Source organism: Strigops habroptila, chromosome 5 (assembly GCF_004027225.2).
Source record: "Strigops habroptila isolate Jane chromosome 5, bStrHab1.2.pri, whole genome shotgun sequence".
Lineage (NCBI taxonomy): Eukaryota > Metazoa > Chordata > Aves > Psittaciformes > Psittacidae > Strigops > Strigops habroptila.
In genome coordinates, this window is record NC_044281.2 from 58,007,474 (window position 1) to 58,026,230 (window position 18,757).

The following is an 18,757-nucleotide window of genomic DNA, read 5'->3' on the forward strand; positions in this document are numbered from 1 at the left end:
TTCGAAAAAGGCTGATTTTTATCTTTGTACAAGCTTATACCACATGAATGAGCACCCAGTTACTAAGGAAAGAGGCCATATCAAAAGGAGAAAGCATTTTGGTTCCAACACCCTCCCCTCAAACTGGCATTCAGATTTTCACGAAAAAGCAATCTCCATGTACCTATGCAAGTTCCCATATTTTAATGAAAGACAAAAAGGTCAAACACTTTGCAGACAACAAACAGACAGAGTCTCTTTGCAGAGACTCTTATATTCAATCCAAAATGAAGTATTAAAGAGGTCGCTTCTATAGCAGCAACTTGATTCCACAAATTTCAGTTTTTGCAGCAAACACAGTCGTCACTTATTTTTCATATTTTTATTAAAGTTACCAGACATGGGAAGACTTGCTTTGAAGTGAATTTTAAGAAGTGAATAATGACAAATATAGCCTCTTCAAGTGATATATTGCAAGATTTCTGTTTTTTAAATGAAATCTCTCCATTGATCACAAAAATCACACCTATTTGAGACACTGACGAACAAAACGGCATTAACACTGTAAGAAAACACAGTATGGATAGAAAGCATTTTAAGAGGTAAATGAAGGATTCCAAGTTTCTGCTTTAACAATAGAGCATACTGCAGAAAGCACCACAGTATGCACCACAGCTTTTCATTAAAGATTTTGCATGTTAAATTGTTGAATCTATATGATTTTCCATCACTGTAAATTAAAGCTTAAGTTTATTATCTGATTATTCTATTAGCAAACTTAAGTTGCCACCAGTTTAACTCCATTATGTTGTTATATCTGCAAACAATTAAAAACATTTCCAATATGATATGCCATAATAGTTTGAAACATTAATATCAGTATTCTGCCTTATTTTTCATTCTTTTCAGAGAAATACCTACTCAGTCTTCAAATCATTGTTGAACACTCAGTGTGTGGCTGAACAGAAATAGGGTAGAGCTAACAGCTACCTCAAGGGTTACCAATGCAACTAATAACAGAGATTTAAATAACCTTCTCCCTAAATTCATCAGCAATAGAAGGATTCTGAAACATTCCCTCTCTACTCTCTTTATTATTTATTCACTTCTGTCTGAGACTCTTAATGTCTGTACAAATGGAGAATTCGTCTTTTATACCTTCCCTCTCCAGGAGACTGAATGTTTTCAGGGCAGTGAGCGTTTTCAGAGTAGAAATTCACTATGTATTACCTTTCAAGTTTTAAATATAAACCAGTGAAGATCAGGGTACTCAATGTAGTTATGTATGAGCAAAAAAAATGTATTACCGAGAATAAGCAGTATCACAAAGCGAGATTACCAGCAAGTGTGCAACTAGGAATAAGGTGAAATCTCATTCTTTTACAGCTTTGGCTTGAACTTGCCAGAAAGAAGCTTTCTAAGCATTTCAGAATTTTTTCCTTCTGGTGGCGAGGGCCATCTGTCATGATCTGAGGAAAACAAATAAAACAACATACTTAACTGATTGAGAAATGAGGCATTTTACTTTTGTGTCCTCCCATTGCCTGACTTCCATAACTTGAAGGGCATTATTCTGTAGCCCGTTTCTTACCGGGTGTCTCTAGGACATGGCCGTATAAACTCCGGCCACCATCCACAGCCACAGTTATCCCAGTTATGTAAGAAGCAGCTGGAGATAGCAGGAAACACACTGCCGGAGAGACCTAACACAAGAATGACAATTTTAATCTTTCTTAAACTGCTGGGAATTGTTCTTGTAAAAACTTTTGTAGGCAAGACATACCAATGTTTCCTACTCAGAAATGAAAACTAAACACTCCTAAAGCCTTCTTTCCAGCCTCAAACATCAGGTACATAACAGTTGAAAACCAGTAAGCTCTCAATGATCAACACCAGGTACCAAAAATCAAACAAAAAAGTTGATTAGTTTATCAAAGATGGACATTCTTGGTGGAAGAGAGCTAAGTACTTTAAAGATAAACCTTTTTTCACATTAAAGTCATTCTTTCAGTCCTCCCTATTGGAAGTCAACTTTTTCAGAAACTGATGTCCACTATGAAACGCTTCAGCTGTAAGAGGCACCTAAATTAAACTTTCAGTGTAACAGTGACTATTGGTTAAGTTTCCCACTTGGCACTACTGCACATTACTACAAGCTTTTTTCTTTTTTAATAATCCATCATAGTGCAAAATTAAATCTTTCTTATTCTCCATATAATAAAGAGGCTTCAAAATAGAGACACAGAAGCAGAAATATCACAAGTGTTCTGAAATACATTACCTCCTCAGGAACCGCGGACCTCCTGGCAGGAATCTTTGGTATGCTCTGTAACCACATCGTTGTACCTTGTTCTCCATAATTTGCGACAGCAGTTTCTGAAAAAACTAGTCCCTATTTTAAAACAGCATAGTGAAAAGTAAGTTCTCTTGCATATTGTTTAAACTGTGGTCATTGTAAAATTGTGAAGTTGTCATTTTCTGTGGCATTAAAGTACCCAAACAGCACTTGAATGCAAGTTTTTAAATTTAATGGACTAGTATAATTTATACAAGAAGGTAATTTGGCTGCTAGCCACATCTCTATTCAAGCAAAATAATTCAGATTATTCCAATTCTCCGCTGTCACTTCAATAACTACAGCAGAGAGCATAGCAAGAAACTCAAAGACTGTTTTGAAATGACAAGCATTTCATATTAGCTTACAGCAGAAAACTACAAAGCCCCTAGGACAAGTTCTCAACAGTTTCTTGTAATCTGTAAGAATGCTAGATTGGTTTCATTGTGAATTATGGAAGCAGACAGATTTCACAATCAGAGTTCAGACTCTCCCTATTTAGCTGCTATAGAAATAGAAAAAGGTGACTGTCTTTGCTCTGATGATTATACAGTCCAATTTAGACTTGAGAGGGAAGATGAAGTCTACAGCCGTGGTAACACAGGGTTACATAGATGGGTTATGACAGAACCTTTGTGACTCAAGTTAGTACATGCTAAGATTTCTCTTTTAAGGTATCTGTGAAACGTGAGTGCTAGATTTTGGGCACTAGGGAAGTAACTGGTACGTGAAACTATTTTGTTAGAATGCATTTCCCTCTTTATGTACCTATTCCCTACATGTTACTCTGCTCCTACAAAATGTTAACTGTTTTGTATGGTTACCACAGATTTAGTGCGTCCACAAAGGTGACAGAAGGATATGAAGTGTTACTGTAACTACAACATGGATTTTTGTTACCGCTATAGTAAAAAAGCTAGCAAATCCTTCTGAAAGAGCCAAACTACTGAAGTGTTTTGCTTGTCAAAAACTTCTTTTGACATATGCTATAATGTATAATTAGTATGATTCATTAGGTAATTAGCATGCCTGAAAAATATATTCACATAATAATGCTGTCTTAATTACTTCCCCAAGACTTGATAAATCAGAAAAAAACAAATAAACAGGAAAAACAAGCCAGTAGATCTTAATATTTAACAAAGTCTCCTGTTGAGTTGGGCCTCACAGAGGCTATGTAAGAGCCACTACCTGAACACTCATCACACATCTGCCATTCAGCATTCTGTGCTATGCCAAATAAAGTGAGCCAGATGTTTTAGGACAAGAGGCACAATACGATATACAGACATCCTACAAAGATAGCAGAAATGAAGAAAGATAGGAAACGATCTTCCTATGGACCAGTTAAACAAATCTGACACTTAACTATATAGTGAGATAAAATAAATGCTGGATGTAGAAGGAGCTGGACAAGGTTTCCCTTTCCTCTTTTGTTCTCAAGGGAGTAAATGTGCAAAATAAATTGTGGTTAAGAGCGAAGATTACACAGATCACAACAGATCACACAATCTCAAATGTTAAAGCCAGGGCTTCTATATAACCTCTATGTCTGCAGCACCATGCACTAGAAAAATATAGCTGCTTTTTCCATACAAATATTTAAAACAACTGCTACATGCTACCTACTTCCTCAGAAATGTGACATGCATATTTTAGCTGACCTGTATAGTGGTTTCCTGCCTGCATATATTTGATAAGGAAAAAAAAAAAAAAAAAAATCAGAACACATATTTTTATACATAATGTCTTTGAGAGAAGAGCCACTCTAAATACAGTCTTTTTATACCTAAAACCAATTAACTTAACATGTAGAAGACAAAGTAAAAGACATTGTGACACATTCAAAAGATTTTCAGAATAACTTTGTAAACACAGGTAGAAACCATCAGCATATCTGAACCTCAAACAGAAAAAATTTTGTGAGTTCAGAAATAACGTAATCATTACTGAAATGCAAAGCATTTGGTAATTTTATATCAAGCGTTTGTAAGACAGGTCAACAACTCCTCCCAGGTATCATTTCATTAAGCTAGACAAAAAAACCCCAAAACAAACAAACAAACAAAAAAACCCAAATCAAGAGTGCCAAGTCAAAGCAGAAAGCAGAAGCAATTTTATACCCCATCTCTGGTTCATCATCTAAACAGTACAAAACACTCTAAAGTGACCTGAAGAACGCAGATGGGAAAATTATAACGAAATATATAAATAATCCACAAACAGTTACAGGCTATAGATTTTTAAATCCCTTTTGGTTTGAAAGTTTTAGCCTTGAACATGTATGATGGCTAGGTTTAATCAGATCATTTGCCATTACTTACAGGAGCAACACTGTTGATTCTTACTCCGCTGTGGGCCCATTCTAAAGCCAAAGTCTTGGTTAGGTTATTCACTGCAGCTCTTGCAGCTCCTGAATGCCTATTAAGAAAAGAAAGCAAAAGAAGCATCTGTTCCCTCAGCTAACAGTGCCCCATGTTAATTTTACCACATCCTCACTAGGGTAGTCAGAGTAGCTTTCTATGACTGGACCAGCTGTGAGAGAGAGAGATTTTCTAGTTTCTAAGTTTGGCCATAGCATCACAGTTTAAACAAGCTATGCCATGATTTCCTGTCATTTCTGGAAATACTTATCATCTCTTCCCCAATGTGACATGAGGTCAGCTACATTTTACTGCAGAAGCAGGCTTATAAAATGTTTTTGTTTTCAACCAGAGGCAAAGTTCGAACTGTATAAAACTACAAAATGTAGACTGCACAGGTAAACACTTGGAAGGACAGTGGTCTGAAAATAAGTTTAGATCTTCTGACAAACATGATTAAAACAAACCACTATTCAAAAATTACTATAGGGGGATGGAGATAGAGATGACCATAGGCAGAGTCCTCTCATACACCTTACTTCTATAGGAAACTAGTCTGAAATGCTTACAAGGTTGAGCAAATGCAGACAAAATTACTGCAATGATGAATAGCAGAAAGTGGGATGCAGAGAAAACTAATAGAGTTTAATTCCTTTAGACTAACAAAACAGGCTTAGAGGAGATAGATACAATAGCTTCTCACATACCAGGAAAGGAATAAGAAAAACTTAAGGAAACCATAACAAACCCCAACTTATTCATATGTTTAGGCCATAAATAAATAACCTTCAGGCACTCTATGAGCAAAAAAACTCGACTAGTTTTATGTTCAGAAGCCATACTTGTGTAAAAATGTATCAGGTGATTTTTGGCATAAGTGGTGGCCGGACTTGTAAAGGCAAGTCATTTTCAATAGTACATTTCTAAACCAAGTATCAAATCAACAAGAATTTAATTTGAAAGTAGTTTTGTCTACCCGTCCTCATCCACACACAACAGTTTTTTGGGAAACTTTTTTTCCACTGTTATTCAGAATCAGGTTTTTTATCTCTTGATTCAACTCTCAAATACAGCTTCAGCCTATTCGCTGTGACATTCAACCAGACTTAACCAGAATGGAGAAACTCAAATAACTGTAACTTCAGCACCACCCTGTGGATATCTAAATTTATTTTGTACTGCCAACAAGCTAGTGAGAAAATATTCTGCTGTTCTTTAAAAAAAAAAAATATTAAATTTTGAAAGCTTTAAAGCCTGAATCAGGACAGAGAGGCAATGTAATATTTGCTCAATTTCCTTCAATAGAAATTCAATCTCAAATGTAAAAAAATAAGTGGCTTCAAAGAAGAAATCTAGATTTTTTTTAAGTTAAGAAACTGTCAAAATGCAGCATTTTGACAACTTTGAAATTTAATTTGAATTCCTGTTCTGAGCATTATTTCTCTTTCAACAAATAGACTTTTTTTTGGTAGAAAAGTTTCAAATTGGAAGATTCCTGCCTCACCTCCATTTTCAGGATAAAGAAATTTGCATAAATATTGTACACACACAGATATGGGGGAGGATGCTGCATTTTCATGCAGACAGCTGTGATCATTTGTGTTAGTATAAAAGAACTACAAACATGGTAGTATGTTTGCACCCATGATCCTCCTCCCAGTCAAGAAAGGAGCAGAGCAAGTAAAACCAATTCTCTGCATCTGAGATGGCTACAAAGCGAGAGTAAAAAGGAAAATGGGAAAGGCAGGCATTACATGATGCAAAGGACAAAGCCAAAACCTGGGAACATACTAGAAATGTTCCTCCTACTCCCCTACTCCCAGTTCCACTCCCATAACTCATTACACCATCAAGATTTCTAAACTAACAGTAGAAGAGGAAAACAGGTGCCAAATTCTTGCAAATCTTCCAGAAATTTGGAGAGAGAGTAAGTAAAGATTATATTTAAATGCAACTAGTCCCACTAGCATATCATTTTGCTAGCAAGTCTTGCTTCATAGTTTCCTACAAACAAGTCAGAGAACAGAGATGCCATTTACTCCTATAGTCTCTACTGAATTAGTAAGAGATGCCCGCAAATACAGCAAGTGATATGATTGCTCTCTCTCGACCTAACTGCTGTATTTCTATACTCTGCTGCTGCCCAGTGCACACCTTTCTAAAATGAAGTATTTTGGAGCAATTAGCACTTCTAGGGGAAAAACATAAGAAAATGTAAAAATAAAATATATATTACGACGCTCCAGGAAACCCATTTCTCACGGTAGCAGTAATGTTGACAATGACTCCTCCATGTTCCTTCATCCAGGCATTGTACACTGTATGAAGGAGGAAGATAACCTATAAATATCAGAAGAAATGCAGGCAAATGAACTGGCCAACTGGAGCCGAATTTGGACTCCTAACTCCAATTACACTACACACTTCCTGCGTAGATTTAGATAAACAATCTGATCTTTGTACCATAGCCTCACCACTGGGTTGGTAACAGGTGTGGTCCAGATAAGGCTTGATCTTTTTGAAGAAGCCTTTTGGTGGAAGTCAGGAATCCATGCTTCCACATAAATTATTTTCATTTCCACATTCCCAATGTTATCTGAGAATCATGTATCATACTTAAATTTAAAGTTAAATTTACATCTCTAATAGGAGAGAAATCTTTTCCTGTATTACACACAGTGAATGCAGGCCACAGAAATTAAGTGTTTTTCCTCCAATCTTTTGAGTGAGTATTCAAGCCAACTGACTCCCCAAATGTGGTCTTAACCATAAGATCATAGTTGCCTAAATGTATGTTTGTACATATGAACAAATGTAATGAACAGTTTACCATAAAGCTTTGGATGAGATTGTGAAAACAAATATCCACTGTCAGGTAAGTGTGTGAAAAAAGAAGGTAGGGAAACTTTACATTTCTTGTCTTCTGGTACTGCTATAGAAAACCCAAACCAAATAAACAAAAAATGCTTAATGTGCAGTTCTTACCTGCTTTGCAGCAGTAGAAGGTCCCTGTCAGATTTGTGTCTATCACGGCATTCCAGCCTTTTGCACGGATGGCTTCAGAAGGACTTGCAAATTGGCCCCCTCCATTGTTCACCAGGAAGTCAATCTTCCCATACAGACTTAGTGTAGACTTCACCAAAGCTTCTACCTGAAACAGTATTTGTTAGTATAGTATTCTGATTAAACTATATACCCAATTTCATTCTCAGACAGTATTTTCTCTCTCATATCCTTTTCACACATAAAGAGGAGGTATCAGCCTTCATAGAGGCTGGAAGATTAGTATGACAAGTTCAGTCAGCCAAGAAGGATTGGGCCGAGTCCACATTTACTTAGGAGATCTTCCTATTGTAACACAGGTGCTACATAAAATACCAGCACTGAAAGAAGGGGATTTAAGCTGCTGAAGGTTTGTAAAAGCAAACATACACAAAACCCAGCTACTTAAGACCTACTAAGAATCTCCTGGCATTTTTCACAAGGATGGGTTGTTTGCACCAGATGCTGGAAGCATTCCGTATAAAATAACTACTGTTTTTTTCATCTGACATATGTACCTGAGCATTTTAAATATAAAACAGAAGTCATCTTGCAAAGTTTTAACATCCTTATCTAGACATTTTGTACATTCACTAAAGCTCTGATATATGAGTTGGCAACAGCCAATCTTCTTACACAGACCAAGAAGGTTAGTTTGTTACCCAAAAGAACATAAACTCAAAAAAATTATGAAAATACTACAAGTTGTGTTCTTTAGCAAAAGGGTTGTGAATATTTGACTAAGCAGATACTGTCTGGATGAATCCTTATAATTAAGAGCACTGACTGGGACTATTTACCTTTGGGTACTCTGAGAAGGTATTAACAGCAAATAGCAATAGACATGTTACTCACTCACTCAAAGAGCTGCGAGTGCAGAAAAGGAGTAGCTTAAGTTCATATGGAATGAAGGAGATTTTGAGAACCTAAACCTAGCTCTAACATTGACCTAATCTGAGCTACAGGCTGTAAACTAAGCCTTTTTGCATTGTCTTTTTTTGGAAGTGGAGCAGTTTTGCCACACATTCACACTAAGCACAAGAGAGCTTCTGGAGGGGAACGTATTTCAAAGCATTCAAAGATTTTACAGATATCAAAGCTGATGTATATTTCCTATTACAAGATAGTAATAAGAACTCTGTAGCAACTGCTTATAATTTAATCTTTATGTCAAGAAACAGGGGAAACGGGACAACATGACTGTTTCCTGTTTACATTACCTATCGTAACTAGACAGGATGCATCAGTTATTCCTACTCAAGCATACATAAAAGGTTAATCTATCATCTGTGGTCAAAGAAAACACAGACCAAAATAACCCGCAAAAAAACACCCAACCAAACATTAAGAGCGATGCTACTGCTGAAACACATATGGTTAAGGTAAGGATGTCAATCAGTCTTCCTCTCTATTGAATTAGCAGCAGAAAACATCAAAAAATAAAAGCAGCAGCAATGCATGTTGGTGACTTACCAAGAGTGTCACCAACTCAGTCTCATAAATAGCTGCCTTACACTTCAGGATGGTTTAACAGGACAGTATGGATCCTGTAAGGATGCACATCTCTGAAGAAGAAAACCTAAACATATAGTGACTGAAGCCTAATCGAAAACTAATGCTTCCTGAGGAAAAAATGCCCTAAGAAAATAATTTTGATACCTAAATCACCATCTTTAAGTTTTGAATATCATCTTATTGCTCAGATCAGTCACTGCAGCTTGTGAGATCTGAGGAAAAAAAAATAAAAAATCAAAAAACCAGAACATTTGTGACAGCAGTCCCAAACTCATGACTTGTAAGAACCAGCATGCCACAAAGACTTGTGGGTTTTCTCACAATCAGAGAAAAACAAGTTATGCCTCACTAGGCAACAAAAATCATGCTTTGTTCAGCACATCAAACTCTTCTCCTTGTCAGCCTGAAAATCTTGTTTTGAATATTGTTGTCCATAAGTCACTGAAGTATAGGCTCATTTAGGGAAGAGAAATAGTTTCAGTGCATGAAATGTTTGAACAGACTAAGACTGTTCAGGCTGGGGGGTCAGGGTGGGAGAGAGAAAAAGAAAAATGCTAAGGATAGTAAAAATCCCCAATCCCCAATAAATTATCAGAAGAAAAATCCACTGGGAAAAAAAATTACAAGTAAGTTTTCAACAAGTAGACAAAAGCTGCCATGACATATCAATTCAAAATAGTTCGCATGTATCTTAAGAAACTGTTGTTGTTCTTACTACTTGTCCCATATTCTCAAGGCAATTAAAAAAAAATAAAAACACCACCAAAACAAACAAACAAAATCAAACAAAAATAACCCCAACCCAAACCTAAAACCCAACTGCATATCAGTTCTGCTTTCAGAAAGCCAGCAAAAGCTAGCAGGTGACAGCTTTCTAGTGACAGCTCAGATGGCTCCAACTATAGCAATGTTCACAATGTCTTCTGTGTTGTAGAGAAAGCATCGTTGCAGTGCTTCTCCCAGTTACAGTAAACATGGTGACAGCAGCCACCAGCACAGAGAGAGGGTCCGGTAGAACACATTTAAATCACAGTGAGAACTGAAGAAGATGCCTTTCTATTCCTAAATATTCAAAATCCACACAGAAAGAACTTAATTAAAAAGCTACTAAAGACTCTCTGGAAGCAAAGCAAAACTGCACAAGGCAGAGCTAACAGTCTAGGATGCTCTTCTGAAGAAGGCTGAAAAGAACAAAACCAGGCACTTCAGACATAACCAGAAGACTGGAGCTTTTCAGTGAGGACCTTTTTTGTGTGACTGCAACTCAGAAGTATTATGCAGTAGCACACTTTCACAGATAACTGAGATGACAGTACTCACTGACTGACACAGAGAAAAGGGACTAATGTCCACTTGCATTCACAGGTCACCTTGAGCTGGAGTAAAGCTTACCCAGGAGTAAAGCTGGAGTAAAGCTTACAGGCAAACTACCCACTACAGAGTGTTAGAGATTTGCTATTTGGGGACTAGAACCAGTAGCCGTTCTTGCACAGCAATAACAGGTATTTTTTTCTTTGTGTTAGTGTTGTGTTGAAGCGCAACAACAGGTATCTCTTATCCATAGCTCTCCGCCAAGCCACAGCCTTCCACTGCAGGCTTTACACAGTATTTACTAACCAATTGAGACTATGTCAAGCTATAAAGTTTATTGCAAAAGAAAAGCTACTAGTGTACTCAGACACAAGGTAAGTGCTAAATAGTACTGCATTGAGTCTGTCTCAAGGAATCCTGTTTGTCAGATGTCCAAGTGATAGGTTTTACCCTCAGGGTCTGGTCCAGCCACAGCTGTTGCTGGAGCTTAAGTATGGAAAGGGGACACTGTGCACAGAATTCTGAATTGCTGATTTCAAGAACGCTGGCCTACTAGAAGTAAAAGATTTTATCTTCCACTTACTCAGATATGTCTTCTACTTATCTAGGTGTCAGTTAAATAAATGTTTGTCCACAGCATATAGCACAAAGGCTTTACAAGGCTAAAAACTTCCTCATGTCTGTCTTTCCCCTGGCAACAGATCTGCTATAGTTCAGCATTTAAGACACACAAATAAATGCTTCCCCTTCCCAACACCTACAAATATAAATAGAAAGCTCTTTTCCTAATGGAAAAAGGAGGGGATCTCTCTCCTTCGGTCTGGCCACCATTACACTGAGGGACTGGAATTAATTAATTAATTTGATTTTGGAAAAAGAGCTTGGTTTGAAAAGGCACACACAGAGCTGTCTGGCCTGCATCTCAGCAAGAGCAAGCTGATCTGCTGTTGTTATATTCAACAATTACCTGGGCAGTACTAGAAAACATTCAAATAATTACAATCATTTCAGCTTTATAATCACTAAGAAGCAATATTGATCACTATATACACTCCAGACCACAGGATAAGGAACAGGTGCACAGACATTACTTCAGGATGAGGCTCAATGAAGACAGAGCACAAAAACCTCAGTTGTTCTTACTGGCATTCCAGAACCCTCGACTCTTCCATCTTTAAAAACAAAATAGATTTCTTACCCTTTACAAAACGCTCAGTAGAAAACTAGCCAAAAGCAGCAGCAGCAAACTTGTGACAAATAAACCTGACAGATTATGCAGTGGCTGAAAATCCTCCATCAAGCAAGATTATTTCTTGTACATAAAATGAAATGTAAGCTTTGCTAAAAAGCAAGAGGGCCTCTGAGGATAAAGATTAAGAGACTTCAAAATGTGAATACATTAAGCTATTGCCATGATATCTGCCATCAAGCTTCTGCTGCAACTAATTCACTGCACCTCCTTTGACTCTTCCTAGGCCAGAAAGAGCTCTAACAAACTGATTGCACTATATGATGAGGGGTGAATCTTCTAATGCTTGAATTTCACAGATCCAGACTAAGATACACAGGAGGAATGAGCTGTGTCACCTCCAAAGCAGGTCAGTTACTTTAAGATTTGTACTAGGAGGTGAAAAAGCCCAAGCAAACAAAAAGATCATCTGGCAATTTTGAAAACACTTTCATCTTCCTCAGATCTCCTCTACTGAAAGTCCCTCCCTCCAGTTTGCCCGATTATAAAATTAAAGCCAGGACAAAACTCATAGGGACCTTTAAAGAAATGCAGAACAACTGGTAGAGATGGAGGGATGTAAAAAAAAGGCATGCCACCGTAAGAAAGATGGCTTGTTCTTACAGGTGATAACTGTGGCTTCCTTTAAGAGAAAGATTTACTCTTAGAAAGGTTTCACTGAGATGTCAAAGAGAAGGAGATACTAAATGAATTATGCGGTTCTTCAGGAAGCTTTCTGGGCTTTGTAGCTTGTGATGGATCAGTTCTGACATCTAAGGAGGCTTGAACTCCGAAGTTTATTTTCCCGTGTTGAAACAGAAGAACAAGAGCTAAAGAACAAAAATCACAGGATGTCTCTAACCAGTAAAAATATCTGGTCTTGGAGATGGGCACCTGGAATGGATAAATATTTGTTTAGCAGGTACACTGAAGTTCTTATGTTAATAAGCAACAGAAATTGCATTCCTTATTCAAAACTTCCACAAAAGGCTTAAGAAGTTTTCATAGTGATTTTTTTTCTAAATAGGATTTCAACAGAAAGTAGTAAGAGCAGTTGGAGAACTGAAGTGAGTCAAACTATAAGACTGAGTTGATGACTGAAAAATGCAAGACTGGAGTTTAATTTACCTTATTCCTCTGAACCCTCTCTTCAATAGATACAGATATGAAATTACAATGATTTAAGAGAACTTGCACTGGCAGGAGATGCCTGATAGAGGCTTCTCCAACATCATATTAAAAGTTCTGGTGCATCTGTAAATAAGTAGAGCTTAAAACTATATGGGAAACAAGACAATTCTATGATGAAACTGCAGGGTAATAGCAAAGCAGAAGTTTCTCCGAATATCAGCATGGCTACCAGTAACACAGAATAATGCTGAAAAACTTTACACAGCACTATAAAATAGGCTTTAAAAGCACCTTCGAAAAAGTTTCCAAAGCCATCTAAAGCTGTTTTGTCAAATATGTAGTTAGCCACACTTAATAAACAGGCAACAAAGAAGGAATGGTAGTTTGTTTTGTGGAGATTACCTCATTTTGCCATCCAAGCTCCCTATCATCTCACACAACACTGCAGTTCCCATTAACCCATTTTTAAACTGATGCAGTAATAAGATTCACCTGCAGGAGGTTATTGAGTGTGCCAGAGTACTTTCTGCAAGAATTGTGACGTGAAAGAAGGCTTAAGCCTTTTCTCTCTATCTCTTTTCTTTCCTGTAGCTTTAATCATGTAAGTTGCCCTCTGACATCTGTCATAACCTATTATATTGCACTGCTGATGCTAGTAAATACTAACCTAAAATTCACTGGTAGGTGAAGTGACACACTGCACAGCCCCAAGGCTCATCTCCTTCAGGAGAGAAAGTCTGAGTATATCACTAAATATTTTATAGCACTAGCTGTTCTATGAGGGAAGAATTTTATTTTTTATTTGCTTTATGCTACTAGAATTTAAGTTACACTAGAATTTACACTAGAAACTTTGAAAGGATAAGAAAAATGTAGCAGTCGGTGGTTACTGGAATATTTTCTAGCTGTCCTCAATAAGTTAAAAGTCCAACCTGATGATGGACTTTTAAATGTTTAATTACACATTTGTGTAATGAAAGGATTTAGATTAAAAAACTAGGATGTGAATGCTGACTTCTGAAGAATGTGGGTTAAGTACTTTTGCTCTTCATCTTCCATTCTTTGTAATCCAAAAAAAAAGAAAAAGTGGGATAGAAATAGAGTTCGTAATGAGGCACACCTCAAATTGTAACCAAAATTTGAAACACGGCTAAAAATAATAATATCCATGGCATTTCGTTTTTTGGTGTGGGGTTTTTTTTTTTTTTTCTTCAATACAAGCAGAACTGACAATGCAGGGCACTTTTGTCAAGTCACAGGCATTGAGATTCCATGCTATGACTTCCTGATTGAAGGAACTATTCTGAGGTCTCCATCCTCACAAGTTAACACCCCCTCACTGCTGTCATGGAAATGTGACAAAGAACCACGCTAAGTGGGCTCTGGCTCGGCTGTAGAAAATGCCTGTTCCAAGGTCTGCTTCTCCCAGAAATATGTGAAATACGTTTGCATGGTCAGAAAAACATTTGCAATTACAAATGCTTTCTTGCTTAGGTGGTTAAAAAATGGTCTTCCCTTGGAAAGCACATTTATCTAGATAAGTTTAACTGTGCCTTACTGCGTCTTTTCCCTATTCTAAACCACTTTTGAGAAGACCAGAGCAGACCTTTGGAGATCTGATAATTTATATACAGAATATACTTTTAACATGTTAAGCCCCAGAACAACATCACTAGTCTTTACCTCATCTTCATTGCGGATATTGCACTGTATGGGAGTCACTTTGACAGGACTCATGGAAGAAAATGTATTATTCAGTTCTTCTGCAGCAGCTTTTAATCGGTCAAATTTACGAGAGGCAATAACAACGCTGCAACCTGTAGAGACAAAATGAAACATCCTTCAGGTAACATAGTTAAAATCACAGTTACGCTGGGTTTTTTTTAATAACATCATGGAGATATCTTGTAGGATGTGAGTTTATAAGTCACCGTCTAGAAGATACAGTGTTGAAATTCTTGCAAGAGAAATTACTGATGTCAGGTGCTTCTTAGCAACAAGATCCCACTATGCCAGGAGAAGAGCAATCAAAAAAATGTCTGCAAGGTTTCCTGTCCTTCCTGCAGAAGGGAAGATAGGCTGTGAATTGCAGAGTCAGCAAAGTAGCTCTCAGACATCGCTTTTGCTGCCTCTGCTCACAGCTGCCTCGTTTATCAGTTACATGATTTAAAGATGTTTCAGCAGGTCTTGATTACAAAAAAATGCTTGCTCCTAAAACCACAAAAATAATCTTACTGTATGTCTGGCTGTAATTTGGACTAGCAGTGAGCAAATGCTTTTTAACCCTACAGAGTCTGAAGGGAAGGATGACAGCCTCACAAGATTAATTCCAATCTGCAGACTACAGACAGCAGGAACAGAGGCTTCTCCATGGCATCGCCACACACTGCACAATCCTTGCTCGAAAAAGAGAAGAAAAAATAGGCAGGAGCTCAAGCCTTCTGATGTTTTTTATTTCAGCATTTGGAGGCAGAAGGACTCATTCTACAGAGAAAAACAATGCAGGTGCCAAATTAATGGCAAGCACTTACACTACAACCAGTCTAGTTTCTCTGTCACACCAGTGGACTCAGGACAGCTTTCAGGATTCAGCAATTGTTACTACACAGACAAAAGCTGAGCACACCAAATTAGTTCCTAATGCAAATCCAGTAGGCATACAATTTCATATTATGGATAAGCAAATTACTAGCTTCCACTGCCAAGCAGGCAAGGACGTCTTGCTCCCAGTTCCCTCCTTCCATAGTCTCAGAAGCCCAGCAGAAGCCATCCAGCAGCTCTGCTGCTCATCTGCTTCAACATAAACCAATTCAACACCCTAAACCAGCCAAAAACCCCAAAAGTTAACATATTGCCAGGTGGGTTGGTTTTTGGTTTTTTGTTGGTTTTGTTTTGGGGTTTTTTTTGGTGGGTTTTTGTTTTTTGGTTTGTGGGGTTTTTGGTTTTGGGTTTGTTTTTTTTTTGCAGCTGTTGTTGTTGCTATTCTGCTGAGTGGAATTTGGCCTCTCATGATCAAGCAAACACGAGAATCAGCTCAAAATAACTAGTGGGAGTAAAGAGCAGCAAGCTGTTCATTTGGCTCAGGCTGTTTTGTAAAACTATACATAAAAATAAATAAGTAATTAAAGGAGTTTAATTCTTCCAGAAGGAAGTGCTGTAACTACATATCCCTAGGAATGGGAGCTTCACCTTCAATCAGTGGCCATCTTAAAACAATACATGTAAAGATATTAGTCTCTGACATCTCCTGATTTTTTAAATTACGAACTCCAGTCACTTGCACAACCACCTGACAAACACAGAGCTCATAAAATGGCACACGCAAGTAATGATTAACACAAAATACTAAATCACAGTAGCACAGTTATATTTATCAACTAAAGTGCTTATTAATACACACACTGATACAGAGTAAGGTCCAGTAAAAGCCTATAGTTTTGCTAAATACTCTAACTGGTGGAAGGGGAGATTCTAACTCACTGAGGTACACTTGGTACCTACTATACAAACTTCACTTATTTTTCTTCACAAAGAATGACCAGACCATTTCCTGATAGAGTCAGGGCAGAAAAAGCACACATTTCCAGATAAAAGGTTTAAATCTGTACATAAGGCTTCATACAAGACTGGTTATAAAAACAAACTACATCATGACTGGCATTTTCCGTCACTGCTTCTACAAGCATTTTCTGTCCATTCAGCACTCCTCCAGAATAATACAGCCTAAAGTGCAAAGTACACACAGAAATAACTCCTGGCCATTTTCTTCTCAGGAGTAGCCAGCAAGTCTGCAGGTAAGGAAGGTTACTCAGACGGATTTCAGCCATAGCTCTTTCTTCATTTTCCTACACATGATTTGCAGCCTTGTTTTCTATTTAGGAAGTTATGGGTACACACTTTTGTTACTTTGCTTGAGAAAAATAATGCAGATCAAATTAAGTACAATTTTAAGGTAACTGCATAACTTAATCAAGCAACAACATGATGATGCCTAAAAAGCACCTCTTTAAGGCAGCATGTAAGGACAGCTTACAAAACCCTGCTTAGTCCCGCAGTAATACAAAGGCAGCAGAACTTGCCCTCACTTCAGCTCCACTGAGCATGTGGAAAGCTTAGGCGACAAAGGCCAGGAGAGGCAGAGAGGGCTCTCAGCACACAGCCTTAACCAGGAAAGCTCTTTACTACACACTGAAACGGCACAGTGCACATTTCAACAGCACAAACCACAGGGAGCGTGGCATAATAGTGCTGGTAATTTGAAGACAGTGAATCAACGATGGTAACACGTTATCTGAAACAAGTCTGATGCCAATGATCCCTAGCAAATATGCTGAAACCTGCAGAAAAAGTGTTACAAGGTGGATGATTCAGAAGGTTGCCTTTCACTCCAGATTTTACCACTTTTCTGTAATCAATGTGGTAAGAAAACCCACCAAGCGCACAGTTAAGATTAACTTCAGGACATTTCTGTCACAAGCACCGAGTGAGAAGCACCATTTCTCTTAAGCTGATCGTGCGGACAACAGTTCAAAACTGTACTATGCCATAAGACTCAGTTTAACAACCAAGTAAATCCTCCAGTTCAGCAAGATGAAAACTCGCTTAAGGGGAAATATGAAAGGGTCCGAGTTTAATATAACCTCCCTTTGAACACTTTATTTAAAATAGCACATCTTTTAAGTGCCAGTGGGTCAAAAGATAAAAGTCCCACATCAACCTCACCTCGTCCTCACTGTTCACTGACTCCTGTCACAACGTCTCACCCATAAACTCCTTCAGTCGCTCCCGAGCGCTGCCTACCCCCAAACCGCACCTCAGCCCCCCGAGCCTTCCCCTTCAAACTCCATCCCTCGCCTTCACCTCACGCCCGACCCCGCTCCCCCAACACCCACCTTGCCTCGCTACCCCACCGGGGCTCCCTGCGGACCCTCCCCGTGCCCACCTAGCGCCAGCAAGTCGGCGGCTATGGCCTTGCCGATGCCGGTGCCGCCGCCGGTGACGATGGCCACCCGCCCGCGGAACAGCCCGGCCGCCAGCAGCCCGCGTGCCGCCGCCATCTTCCCCCCCACACACACAGCGGCTTGCACAACGGCGGCCGCCGCCGCCACCACCCCCGCCACGTGACGCGCGGCCCCGCCCGCCCCGGGTGCGCCGAGCGCGGTGGTGGCGGGGTGGTGCTGGAGCGGTGCCGGTGGTGCCCGGGATCCCGGCAGCATAGATCGCCCCGCGTCCAGCGGCACGGCACGGCACGGCACGGCACGGCACGGCGGGGTACGGGGCCCCGCGGGCAGCAGGTAAGGCGAAGGGGGGGGTGGTTATCCGCGGGTCGGTGGTGCCCGGGTCTGTCCCCGCGGTGGAGGGACCGCTAGTCGAGCGCTCAGCGCCCGGGAGGGGTCGGATCCTCCTGGTGCCTCGGTGTCGCCTCAGCCTGCTGAAGCCTCGAAGCAAACCCACCTAACCCCGCCCGCGGTCTCGCCTGCGGTACAGGGAGGGATTGTGATGCTTTTTTGCACCGTTTCGGGTCACCTTCCGCAGCGACGCGGGAAGACACCCCGAGGAACAGGGTAACGGAGCCCCAGCCAGGAGGAGTCGGTGTAATGCTCTAAACGTGTCATAAATAGCAGAGAAAGCCGCTGGTGTTCTCCTGCCAGGGACCCGCGGACGGAGAATCCTCTCTTCAGGCATGGGCTTTGTCAGGAAGAGGCTGTGAAGGCTGAGGTGGTGCCGTTTACTTGTCCCTAATATAGCAATTGTGTGCTAACATGCCTTTAGGGGGTTTTGTTTGTTTGTTTTTCCCCACTTAAAGTCGCCCTCAATAAGCTCAGTGTTAATTATTCAGTTGTCACTGAGAAC

The 18,757-nt window shown here is 39.4% G+C and overlaps 2 protein-coding genes across 2 annotated transcripts in view; one reads left to right on the forward strand and one right to left on the reverse strand.

The window, feature by feature from the left end:
* On the reverse strand, nucleotides 1–17,971 carry PECR (peroxisomal trans-2-enoyl-CoA reductase). Its single transcript, XM_030486415.1, has 8 exons — nucleotides 17,847–17,971; nucleotides 14,588–14,721; nucleotides 7,663–7,828; nucleotides 6,914–6,995; nucleotides 4,639–4,735; nucleotides 2,261–2,371; nucleotides 1,571–1,682; nucleotides 1–1,448 (listed from the first exon to the last, which is right to left on the reverse strand). The coding sequence occupies exons 1-8, from the start codon at nucleotides 17,959–17,961 to the stop codon at nucleotides 1,360–1,362; spliced, it is 906 nt and encodes a 301-aa protein (XP_030342275.1). The 5' UTR covers nucleotides 17,962–17,971; the 3' UTR covers nucleotides 1–1,359.
* TMEM169 (transmembrane protein 169) overlaps nucleotides 17,956–18,757 on the forward strand; it is an 18,399-nt gene continuing 17,597 nt past the window's right edge. The window contains exon 1 of the mRNA XM_030486414.1: nucleotides 17,956–18,198. The gene's annotated coding sequence lies outside the window, so the exon portion shown is untranslated. The remainder of the gene's footprint in view (nucleotides 18,199–18,757) is intronic.